The sequence below is a fragment of the Salvelinus namaycush genome, chromosome 8, assembly GCF_016432855.1.
Source record: "Salvelinus namaycush isolate Seneca chromosome 8, SaNama_1.0, whole genome shotgun sequence".
NCBI lineage: Eukaryota > Metazoa > Chordata > Actinopteri > Salmoniformes > Salmonidae > Salvelinus > Salvelinus namaycush.
In genome coordinates, this window is record NC_052314.1 from 23,184,293 (window position 1) to 23,197,284 (window position 12,992).

The following is a 12,992-nucleotide window of genomic DNA, read 5'->3' on the forward strand; positions in this document are numbered from 1 at the left end:
TGAAATATCAATGTCAAACAGCAATGGATAACCCTCCACGTTGGTGCAGTATGAATGGACATGGTCCATTCTGGGACTTTCGTGTAGGCTTTAAGGCAGCACTGGTGATGCAACCATGCTGCAGGGCTCTGAACTATGGATTTGGTGAGAAGGGTGGTTGTCACCACGGACACCTCACAAACTCATGGGACAACCTCTCGGCTATGCGCTGTTGGGTGATGCAGCCTTCCCTTTACAGAGCTGGATGCTCAAATGTTATCCAGAGTCACTTCAACGAACACCTCAGCAACATTCAATGCTCATCTGAGCACAAACACCTATTGAGGCTACCTTCTCGTGCCTGAAAGCCTGCTGGTAGTGCTTGAAGCGCAACAACTGCCAAGCTGCCCTGATCCCTGTGCTGGCCCAGGCATGCCGCAGTCATCCTACGCAATATTTGTGAGATGAATAGTGATCCCTGTATGGAGAAGTGGCTCAAAGAGACGAGGCAAGGCCTTTCTCAACCTTGCGATGTAGCTGCTGCATGTCTGGATGACTCAAATGTGGCTACCTCCATCAGCTACTGTACCAGAATCGAAGAAACAGGGCAGTACACATACACCAGACCTGGCAGACGCTCGCCGTGCTGAAGCAGTTAACCTATGAACTACACTAAACTGACAATGTTGATCTGTTACATCTGTAATCATACTTTTAAAATGCATTGATGTGAGATTATGATGCATATTATGGGCAGTATGTGCATATCTGCAAAGAAGCATCCATATCTTTTTTTATTTATAAAATATGGTTACATGTGTTTTTTTCCTAACTGACTCAAAACCCAGATGTGAAATCACAGTACTTTTTAATGAAACTGACCCCTGAAGTATGACCGCATTGATTAACAAATACATTATTTAAAGGAAAACATTTAGATTAATGAGTAAAAACATGTATCAAAAAAAGCAGTTGGTTAGGATGTAAACATAGAGGAATGGTTCATAAAGAGAGGCGAGGTTGTAGAGTCAGTTACTCTGGGTGGCTTGCTGCAAGATCACAGAACACAGACTCAGCATCTGCAGGTACTCATCTGCACCATCCACTAGACACTTATCAACCACCTGGAAGTGGAAGAAAAATCAATAAGTTACTACTACTGTAGGCATCGTAATCACAACATTATTGAAAGAATAATATTACCACAATGCAAGTTATGCCCTTTTGAAACACCTACTGCCATCTTTTCCGTGATGGCAGACTTCTGCTTGTCATCCAGCTCTTCCTCTATGATGGCTTCGTGTAGCTGGTTGATGATCTGTGTGGCGGCATAGCCTTCATCTACCATGTTCTGTAAGAGGCAGAATGGCCTGGTGAATAGTCTGGTAGAGAGCAGTATACGAAACATTAAGAACACCTTCCTAATATTGTGTTGCACCACCCCCTTTTGCCCTCAGAACAGCTTCAATTCGTTGAGACATGGACTCTACAAGGTGTTGAAAGCATTCTACAGTGATGCTGTCCCATGTTGTTTCCAATGCTTCCCACAGTTGTGTCAAGTTAGCTGGATGTCCTTTGGCTGGTGGAACATTCTTTATTACACGCGGGAAACTGTTGAGCGTGAAAAGAACTGCAAAGCTGCTGGGGTTAACACAAACCGGTGCACCTGGCACCTACTACCATACCCTGTTCAAAGGCACTTAAATATTAGTCTTTCCCATTCACAATCCATGTCTCAATTGTCTCAAGGCTTAAAAATCATTCTTTAACCTGTCCTCCTCACCTTCATCTACACTGATTGAAGTGGATTTAACAAGTGACATCAATAAGGGATCATAGCTTTACCCTGGTCAGTCTGTCATGGAAAGGAGTTCTTCATGTTCTTCCATATGTATTGAAGGAGCAATAGAAAACCAATGTACATACCCAAACAGCAATCTCTAGTTTTTCAAATGTGCCCTTGTAACAGATTTTAAGCAAATTGTCGATCATCTTGGGGGGAACAACCTTAAAAAGATGAACGTGAGCATGGTCAGCAAACGTTTGATACCTCTCCTTTGACAGGATTGCACACAGTGCATAAAACAGGTAACTATTACTGATGTTGAGTGTAATACGGTTAAAGCACTCACCCCTGCTATCTCTATGACCGCGCTCTCCGTGATCTCATTATCTGTGTTCAGCTGTGCAGCACTTTGAAGAAAGGTTATGGCTTTTCTCAGATCCCCCTCTGAAACCTTCACCAACGCTGCAATTCCCTACAGGAAAACAGAATTTAAGGATAATGGAAGATGATTAATTTAAGTAAAAAGGTGTGTACAGAGCATTTCTTTGGAAAAATATTATTTCAAAGACAGTTGCCAGTTTGCAGTCCTCACCTCCTTCGAGTACTTGAGATTCTCCTTGTAACAGATTTCTAGCAGGCGCTCTTCTTGGACCTGATTGGCCAGAGGTTTGAAGCGGAATTTAGAGCATCTGGATGTCAAGGGCTCAATAATCCTGAAAATCAAATCACATTCAAGTTGAGTTAGCTTAGCAACAGATTTAACATTTATTACAGCATGTTGTAAAGTGTCTTAAAGAGTTTGTATTGTTATGTAATGGACTCCCAAACCAACCCCCAATATTAATGTCGTATTCTAGTGTGCCTCTTGGAGTCTGAAACCCAATTGACCTGCTGACATAGTTGCAGATGAGACAGAAGCGGGTGGTCCGGGACTCCTTCTCCATGGTGCGTCTGAGAGCAGCCTGAGCAGCGTTGGTCATTGAGTCAGCCTCATCCAGGATGATGATCTTAAAGGGTGGGCATGGTTTCCCACTGTCAGAGGTAAGGAAGGGAAAGAAACTTTAATATCATCATTTAACATGAACAAGATGCTGACAGTTATATGGGGTAAGGAAAGGGCATGCATTATATGATCTGATCTGTTGTGTAGATTGAGCTTGCGGTGTGTGTGTGTGTGTGTGTGTGTAATGAAGGGTAACCCTTTACACTTGTGGAAATTGGCCTATATGGATAGGGCTAAATTGAAATGTTTCTTACAGAAGAAATATATGCATTATAAATGGTAGCAATTGTAAGGGAACAGTTTAGAGATTATGGCAAAATTATTAGACCAAAGGTGAGGACAACAGTTCACCTGACAAGACTGAATCCAAACATTACACTGTTGATTTCATGCCTTTTACATGTATTTTTAGTTGATAATGAAATCAATAAAATTCTTAAAGGTGATTTTTATTTTGCCCCCCAATTTGAGCAAAATAAATATTTACCTTTTTTATTTGTTGAAAATAAAACTGTAAAAAGACCAGCAAATCAGCTCCAAGTGATTTTTATATATAAAAAAACTGTTCCAAAGTATTACCACGCATAATATAAAGATATACTGTATGTAAATGTATATACATGTACGCAAGGTTTGAAGTGATTATGTTTTAGTCATCTGTTTGGGCTTCTTGCGGTCAATTTGCAGTCTATAAATTATTTGTAATTATGTTCCCGCCCCCTGACAATCACCCCTTGTAACTGTACATCAAACAGTGATCATAAAAGTTGACACTGTATATGACATGAGTGTTATGATTTGGAATGTGTCAAGTGCACATTTGGTATTTCGTTTGCTTGTTTGACATCAGAGATATTTATTATAATCCTCAACGTCTCATCTTTCAAAATACATAGTCCTCTTAAATTTACAGCATTTCCCACACTCAAACAAAACATTTTTTCGTAAAAGTTGGCAAATTAGCAGGAGGGATGTGCTCAAGTTCAGAACGGCTGTCCGTCAAAACCCATACAGAGCTGTGAAGCGCAGAGCCAGAGCTCTGACGTCATGTATAGCATGTTACTGTTGATGGATTCTGTCAAAATGTAACATGTTTTATGTTAAACTACAGTTTGTTTGTATCCTGTGTAGTGAATGATTACTGTGAGTATTAATGGAGTTTAGGCCATGAAACTGTGTGTACGCTAATTTAGAAATGTTGACCTAATCAGATAAGAGGCAATTGCCCAGGATCAGAGAGCAGGGTCAGGCCCAGAACAGAAGATGGATGGGGATTCTGACATCTAGCTAAACAAAGAGCGGACCATGGACATTCCACAGGAGAGCCAGAGGGAAACTCATTGGGGTCATAAAATGTATAGCTGGGGAGGTGACACCTACAAGAGGGGGGTGACCAAAAGGAGGGAAGAGTATAAGATGTGTTGTGAACTTTCTAAATGTATGCACTCAGCTGACTGTATCCTTGGTATTAAACACTTCAAGCTTTTTAAACACTTCAAGCTTTTAGTCTCAATTCCTTATTGCAGAGGTTGCAATAGTATTTTTCTTTTTAACACTGTACAGCGACTGCGTTTCAATTTAGGCTGTTTATCAGTGCCCAAATATGACATTTTTAACCCGTATACAGGTACAAGAGTGTAAAGGGTTAAGGAAACTTGTACTTGCTCAGTGCGGTGTCCTGCTACAGTCAGCTGGGCAAATCTCTTGACTTTCTCTCTGACCACCTGAATCCCTCTCTCATCAGAGGCGTTCAGCTCCAGGACTCTCTGTCGGTACAGCTCTGGCCTGTGGAGAGGAACAGACAGGGAAAACTGACTGTGGTGTATACAAGCACTGTACAGCTGAAACCCACAAACGCAGTGTCTGCATAAATTGGGAATTGGCATGCAGTAATCTGTAAAGCCGGTGAGTCACTCTCACCCATAAAGTTCCCTGGCTGCAGCCAGGATGGTGGACGTCTTTCCTGTTCCAGGTGGTCCATAGAACAGCAGATTGGGGAGCTGCAACGGAGATTATATAATTTTGGGGGGAGTTTTTACCATTGTATGATGGTCAAAATTAGCACGACTAAATCAATGGAGGCCAGATAAATGTTTGTCATAAAACCAGGAAAATAGCATTGTGTCAGCTAGGCTGGATGCTGTTGTGAGAATTAAGGCTACCTGACAGGCTTAGCATTGAACTCATCTTCTCAAATCCAGAAAACATGAAACAATAGAGGTAAGATAGTAAAGTGGTAACAGTTCAAACCCACGGTTCAGTACATATTGTGGTTTTGGGGTCGTGGGTCGGTTCAGCAGGAAAATGAAATGGCAACAGTTACTGTAGTTCATTTTTGTTTTGGCAAAAGATGTAAAACTAACTCAGGAATATATCATGAGCCATAATGTAGGGCCTTATTAAATTATACAAATATGTATATTTTTTGCCTAATTCCATTTTTCCAGGTTTCAGATTTTTCCCTGTTTGTCAGGGTTTCACACTCAGAAATGACACAAAATGTCAGGTTCTATGTTCACAATGCTTAAACCACATCAGGAGACCATTTGAGGTCTGGGAAAAATATAAGAAATGTACATTTTTGAGTGTAGATATACCATTAAATTTAGGTGAACACCAGCATGAGCCTTGCTTGGTTAGCAGTGTTTCTGTAGCCCACGTGATCGCAAATCACCACTGGAGTGAGGAAGGCAAATAATCATGATATCATTCTGTCATGTATGCATAGGCTACTTTGTAGTTAACATTTATTTGAGAAGGTTTTTGGGAAAGCCTTCCCATCTACCAGAAGACTGTTGTTATTAACATAATCGCTAAGGGCTACACCGTGGCAGACAAAACGCACACACAGACAGGGGCATTCCCGCACCGTTGCCTCTTCAAAAAGTTGAAGGAAAATAAGAATTACTTATCCATTTTGTTCATGTGTTATCATCATCGTCAAATTAATTAATGTTCCAATAAATTCAATACATTTAGTTGCTTTCCTACTAAGTTAAATACATTTTTGCTTCTACTGGGAAGCCAAAATGGTCCCAAAGTGGAGATTTAAATGATGAGGAACCTCCAATTCTTGTTTATCGACCCCACCACTCACAATCGTAGAGAACCAGTTTCCGGCTGCGCCTCCCAAAAGGAAAGTATGAAATGAAGCAATTGTGATTATAATTACAACGTGCACATAGGCTCGAGATGTTTTAACGGAATAGCCTACAATGTTTTTTAAGCTCAGCTTTACAGTACTAAAAAGAGGTATACACTGCAGTTTAGATGTTTTATCTATTTATTCATCCATTCGGGTTCACAGTGCGGACCGAACAGAGGTCCCCAAATAGAATGGTTCGTTACTAATATGTGTACCGTTACACTCCTATAAGATATATATCGATTTGGAACAAGATATGTAGTATTTTCATATTTTAGTATACGCAGTTCATATTAATACGAAGTTCCTGTTCTTTCTCCAATACTACTCACAAAAAACATCTGTGAAATGTCAGAGCACTGAGTGTACCTCAAGCTTTTAATTTTCAAAGCCTTTTACATTTAATTCAGCTCATGTCATGCTAATTTTGCCATTTGTGAAACAACTTGAAGACAACGACCACAAAATGTAAAATCATCAAAAGTTTTGGTGATTAAGCTGAAATGCTCTGTCAACAAAGCTCAACGCTTATTATCGGATGTACAGTTGAAGTCGGAAGTTGGGGCGGCAGGTAGCCTAGTGGTTAGAGCATTGGACTAGTAACCAGAAGATTGCAAGATCGAAATCTGTTCTGTCTCCTAGAGATGAACATACTTTGGTGCGAAAAGTGCAAATCAATCCCAGAACAACAGCAAAGGACCCTGTGAAGATGCTGGAGGAAACAGGTACAAAAGTATCTATATCCACAGTAAAACGAGTCCTATATTGACATAACCTGAAAGGCCACTCAGTAAGGAAGGAGCCACTGCTCCAAAACCGGCATAAAAAAGCCAGACTACGGTTTGCAACTGCACATGGGGACAAAGATCGTACTTTTTGGAGAAATTTCCTCTGGTCTGATGAAACAAAAATAGAACTGTTTGGCCATAATGACCATCGTTATGTTTGGAGGAAAAAAGGGGAGGCTTGCAAGCCGAAGAACACCATCCCAACCATGAAGCATGGAGGTGGCAGCATCATGTTGTGGGGGTGCTTTGCTGCAGGAGGGATTGGTGCACTTCACAAAATAGATGGCATCATGAGGATGGAAAAGTATGTGGATATATTGAGGCAACATCTCAAGACATCAGTCAGGAAGTTAAAGCTTGGTCGCAAATAGGTCTTCCAAATGGACAATGACCCCAAGCATACTTCCAAAGTTGTGGCAAAATGGCTTAAGGACAACAATGTCAAGGTATTGGAGAGGACATCACAAAGCCCTGACCTCAACCCAATAGAAAATTTGGGGGCAGAACTGAAAAAGCTTGTGCGAGCAAGAAGACCTACAAACCTGACTCAGCTACACCAGCTCTGTCAGGAGGAATGGGCCAAAATTCACCGAACTTATTGTGGGAAGCTTGTGGAAGGCTACCTGAAATGTGTGACCCAAGTTAAACACTTTAAAGGCAATGCTACCAAATACTAATTATGTGTATGTAAACTTCTGACCGACTGGGAATGTGATGAAATAAATAAAAGCTGAAATAAATGTCAGATTAAATGTCAGGAATTGTGAAAAACTGAGTTTAAATGCATTTGGCTAAGGTGTATGTAAACTTCCGACTTCAACTGTATAAGGTTACAAAATCCAACATTTTGGATATAATGGTAATGATGTGTTAGAGAAAGACCCCACTGAACGATTCAGAACATGAAGAATCATATTTGTCTTCGTAAAACGTATTTTATAACATAAGGTAGTGAAATGTCATCACCAAAGTGCGTTTTCATCCACTCTGGGCATATGTAATATTCAAACAGAACCCCCAGCAGACAGTATTTACCCTAGACATATGAGTAGTCACTCTCATGGATCTGAAGAGGGTACTTACATCAGCGCCCTCTATAGTCTTCTTCAGCACAGCAACCACCTCCTCTTGAAACGCCACCTCTTCCATACATTTTGGTCTACTGTAAACAGTCAAACAATGGATTTCAGTGTGCAGTTGATCATATTAACGCAGGGTTTTCTTTCTGACTAAACATAGCAAGCTAACGTTACTTATCATCAAGATATTTCCCTGCCGCTGCATTAATTATTATTATTATTTGTTCACCTTTATTTAACCAGGTAATGTTAGGCCAGATGAGAACAAGTTCTCATTTACAACTGCGACCTGGCAGTTTAAGGGAAGAATAGCAACTGTTCATTGTGTGTCTGGATTTTCATTTTATGAAGGAAGATTCACAAGGGCTTACATTACAGCCGCGGAGAAATTGAACTTACTATTTCTCAACCCAGGGGACAGACTTCTGCTTCTTCTCTCCACTGGTCCCGGCACCTTTCTCTTTCAGAGGTCTGGTGCCTTGAGTAGATGTTCCTTTCAAAAACGCCTGCATGGCTCTCTAAATAAGATTTAGAAAACAGACCACTGCCCATTAGTCACTGAGCAATACTTGCGTGTCAAAGAGGGCGACGTTCTCTTTCTTTGACAAGCAAGCTAGCTACCTAGCTGGCTAAACAATAACAACCACCACTTAGCGAGATCCCTACTGTAACGAGATCCCAGAACAGTTTGCAAGTAAGTTAGCTACTGATTATCAGTTGCTATAAAGCTTTGGTAATAAGAATGAACTTACACAAAGTTACTCGACAAAATACTTTACCCCGTTATAAAGAAATAGTTACCTGTAGCTAGATAAAATGCGTTAACATTCGAACTGTGTTAGTTGTTGACATGTGTGGTAGATTTCCCGCCCTGATGAAGATGCGACGCCCTTTTCCGTCTACGACGTCAATCTTTTCGCTCCAATCAGAGAGTTATTCTTCTTCTCTGGTATAATTATAATGGCGTTCGCTACCTACTGTGCGGGTAGATAATAAACAGCCGCAAAAAGTAAATAACGCGTGGTAAAAATATTCATACAAACTATCAGAAATAATGCTAAACTAATCAACTTGTTTTTCTGTTAAAATTAAAAATCAGGTCCTTACACAGACTCAGATGGATCCTGTGAGGGCGGGACATTTTCTGGTGACAGTAGTCCGTGCAGTGCTTCTGCCATGAAGTCTTGGAGCCCCAAAAACGTTTTGTCTACAATTCTGTCCAGCTTCTTGGACTCTTGTGCAGTACAATTAATAACTGTGGCTATAAACGCTACAAAATCCACCTTCTTCACAATGAGTGTATCCAGATCACTTCTTCAGTATGTGGCCTCTTGCCCCTTCACCGCCTCCACATAGGAGATCTGCTGTACAGCCCTGATCCTTGACACCTCGACCTCTTGCACACAAATGGGGGACTCAAGGAAGTCCGGAGTATGATCTGCTCCACAGTTGCAACATTTTCCATTCACCGATTCTTTAATAACATATTTCTCCCGTCTGCAAACATTTGACAAGTGGCCATATCTTTTACAATCCCCACAGCAAATGCTCTCAATGCACACCTCACATATCCAAGCTTCCTCTAGCTCTCGAAAACTCTAGGCAGCATTCTGCCTTGCAGTCCTTCTCCCTATAGTTCTCAGCCATTAGCTTCCCCCACGATTGCCTAATGTGAAGTAGGATACAATCCCAACACTGTTTTAACATTTAGAAATGTCAATAATCATCACTCGTGATACGGCTTTTGAAACATATGGCTCTTAACTTTTATCAACGAGAAAAAATCCTTCAAATAAAAAAGATACACTTACTCTAGCAGTTTTGCACAGGCTGCAGAGCCATACAGCTGTGGATGCCTCCGTCTGATGAAACTACACTTCCGCTACACTTATTATGCTCATACACAGGTGTTTCGGAGCATACTAAATAGCTAATTAGCACAGGTGGTTGCCTCTTGTATTCTGTCTGTTTTCTGTAAACAAGCACTGTAACCCTAACAAGGTGTGCATCAATTTAATCTTTTGAAAATTACTTCTCGCTGAAATGAAAGATAAAGTCCTTATCCTTCCAATACCAAGTGACACGTGTTAACGTTTAGGTTGAGCGTCAGGGATTTTAACAAAACTCAACGCTACATCCAATGACTCTTATGTGTAATGTAATGGAACTAAGGGTGTTTTTACATAGTCCTCTTTAAAAGAACCAATCTCAGTCCTCTTTAAAGTGAACTCTGGGGTAGAAAAAAGCTAAACAACTCAATTATCTTTGTATTCACACTGCCCTTGCATTTGAATGAGGATTCAACTCTTTTGCCAGTTCACGTCACCTATTTTGTGGTCCGAGTCCTCTTTGCATTCACATTGCTATGTTTAGAAAGGAACCAATAACTTTTTCCAACATTCACTCAATAGACTCTGGGTTTTTACAAAGTGCAGGACAAGCCATTCCATCATTCTTATGGTTGCAGTGGCAGTATTGAGTAGCTTGGATGAAAGGTGCCCAGAGGTGCCCAGAGTAAACGGCCTGCTCCTCAGTCCCAGTTGCTAATATATGCATATTATTATTAGTATTGGATAGAAAACACTCTGAAGTTTCTAAAACTGTTTGAATGATGTCTGTGAGTATAACAGAACTCATATGGCAGGCAAAAACCTGAGAAGAAATCCAAACAGGAAGTGGGAAATCTGAGGTTGGTCGATTTTCAACCCAGTCCCTATTGAATACACAGTGGGATATGGGTTATGTTGCACTTCCTAAGGATTCCACTAGATGTCAACCATCTTTAGAAACTTGTTTGAGGATTCTACTGTGAAGTGGGGGCGAATGAGAGAGGAATGAGCCAGGTGTTTGGCAGATTGCCACAGGCTCTGAGGCGTGGTCACGAGAGAGTTAGCTCTCGTTCCATTGCTTTTCTACAGACATAGGAATTCTCCGGTTGGAATATTATTGACGTTTTATGTTAAAAAAATCCTAAAGATTGATTCCATACATCGTTTGACATGTTTCTACGGACAGTAACGGAACTTTTTGACATTTCGTCTGCAACTAGGGAACGCGCTTCATGACTTTGGATTTGTTTACCAAACGTGCGAACAAAAGTAGCTCTTTGGACATAAATGATGGACATTATCCAACTAAATCAAACATTTAATGTGGAACTGGGATTCCTGGGAGTGCATTCTGATGAAGATTATCAAAGGTAAGTGAATATTTATAATGCTATTTCTGACTTCTGTTGACTACCCAATATGGCGGATATCTTTTTGGCTGCTTTGTTGTCTGAAAGCTGTACTCAGATTATTGCATGGTTTGCTTTTTCCGTAAAGCTTTTTTGAAATCTGACACAGCGGTTGCATTAAGGAGAAGTGTATCTATATTTCCATGTCTAACAATTGTATTTTCATCGACATTTATAATGACTATTTCTGTAAAATGATGTGGCTCTCTGCAATATCACCGGATGTTTTTGGAACTAGTGAACATAACGCGCCAATGTATACTGAGATTCTTTTATATAAATATGCACTTTATCGAACAAAACATATATGTATTGTGTAACATGAAGTCCTATGAGTGTCATCTGATGAAGATCATCAAAGGTTAGTGATTAATTTTATCTCTATTTGTGCTTTTTATGACTCCTCTCTTTGGCTAGAAAAATGGCTTAATTTTTCTGTGACTTGGCGGTGACCTAACATAATCGTTTGTGGTGCTTTCGCTGTAAAGCCTATTTGAAATCGGACACTTTGGTGGGATTAACAACAAGATTAACTTTAAAATGGTATAAAATACATGTATGTTTGAGGAATTTTAATTATGAGATTTCTGTTGTTTGAATTTGGCGCCCTGCACTTTCACTGGCTGTTGTCATATCGATCCCGTTAACGGGATTGCAGCCATAAGAAGTTCGGACAGCTAGATATACCTACTTACATTTTGGAAGATAATAGATTGCATTTAATTAAAAGATTAGACATAATAATTGTAATAATAATACATTATTAACATGTAAATATGATTGATAACAGAATAAATAGCAGTAGAATAACTGCAGGTTAAATAATGCTGTAATTAAAAATTATACACCAAATGTAGGCTCCTGCCCCTTTAAGCGGCTAGTATTGATTTTCTACCCCATGTTGTGATTCTCACCAAATATGTTGTCTTCTCACACTATTCAAACCCCACAATCGAATAAACAACTGACGAATCTCTCTTAGCCTATAGATCACATTATTGCAAACAAATAATCTGCACTCAAAACGCCACACATTTTGTGGAATTTCTGTGCATCTATAATATCCAAAAACAAGGTTTTTTCCCCCAAACCTGCACATCATATTCTCTCTTTTGTGGCACCAAAGTAAGTGGGTGTTTATGGCAGAGGAAACGGTGTTGCAGTAATCAAGTGTGTGGCGCAGGAGTAATGACAAGCGAACTTGGGGAGCTTTGCGTTCACATTGCGCTAAAAAAGGGAACGGACCGAAGAATTCAAGTAAACTTAACTCAGACCACCTCTCGAGATGGTCTCAGTTCGGTTCGGGGCTTTTTTGAGGGGTCTGAGTTCCTTTGGAGTTTTCACACTCTGCACAAAAAAAGGAACCAAGTGTGAAAAGACTCGGAGTCATGATCAAGGGCTAATGCTACGTTCAAAATAACTGGGAACTCAGCAAAAACGATGGCCAACTGGGAAAAATCATTTAACGGTCATCCGACAAGGAATTCCAAATCAGGAACTCTGGCATCTTTTGTCGAGTTCAAAGCAACTGGGAACTCGGATATCTCAGACTTCCGAGTATTCAAAACAACTGGGAACTCATGGAAAAAAAACTAGCTGTGACTGGGAAAAATCTATTTCAACGGTCATCCAGCTCTGAATTCCAATTCGGGAACTCGGGGCCTCTTTCTAGAGCTCTGACTTTCCGACCTGAAGATCACTGACATCATGATTTGACCTCATATTTTTCTGAGTTCCCAGTTGTTTAGAAAGCGTCATTTCTAGAGCGCCTACTTTCCAACCTGAAAATCACTGAAGTCATGATTTGACATTGTTTTTTGGGGATGTTCTCATGTCACGTTCACATGCTAGTCGGAACTAGGAAACGCAGAAATTTCTGACTTGCTGATTCGTTGAACACTGCTGTCACGGCCGTCGAAAGAAGTGGATCAAAGTGCAGCGTGGTGAGCGTACATTTCCTTTTATTTTAGAATG

General features: G+C 40.3%; 1 protein-coding gene across 2 annotated transcripts; it reads right to left on the minus strand.

The window, feature by feature from the left end:
- Nucleotides 1-774: 774 nt before the first annotated feature.
- LOC120051838 (replication factor C subunit 4-like) lies at nucleotides 775-8,665 on the minus strand. Of its 2 annotated transcripts, none has more exons than XM_038998721.1 (11): nucleotides 8,582-8,665; nucleotides 8,180-8,298; nucleotides 7,785-7,863; nucleotides 4,689-4,768; nucleotides 4,434-4,553; nucleotides 2,654-2,797; nucleotides 2,358-2,478; nucleotides 2,112-2,237; nucleotides 1,906-1,986; nucleotides 1,213-1,330; nucleotides 775-1,103 (listed from the first exon to the last, which is right to left on the minus strand). In XM_038998721.1, the coding sequence occupies exons 2-11, from the start codon at nucleotides 8,290-8,292 to the stop codon at nucleotides 1,096-1,098; spliced, it is 990 nt and encodes a 329-aa protein (XP_038854649.1). In that variant the 5' UTR covers nucleotides 8,293-8,298; nucleotides 8,582-8,665; the 3' UTR covers nucleotides 775-1,095. The 2 variants fall into 2 exon arrangements, with proteins under 2 accessions (XP_038854649.1, XP_038854648.1); XM_038998720.1 differs by having other exon boundaries at nucleotides 776-1,103; nucleotides 1,217-1,330.
- Between the last annotated feature and the right edge of the window lie 4,327 nt (nucleotides 8,666-12,992).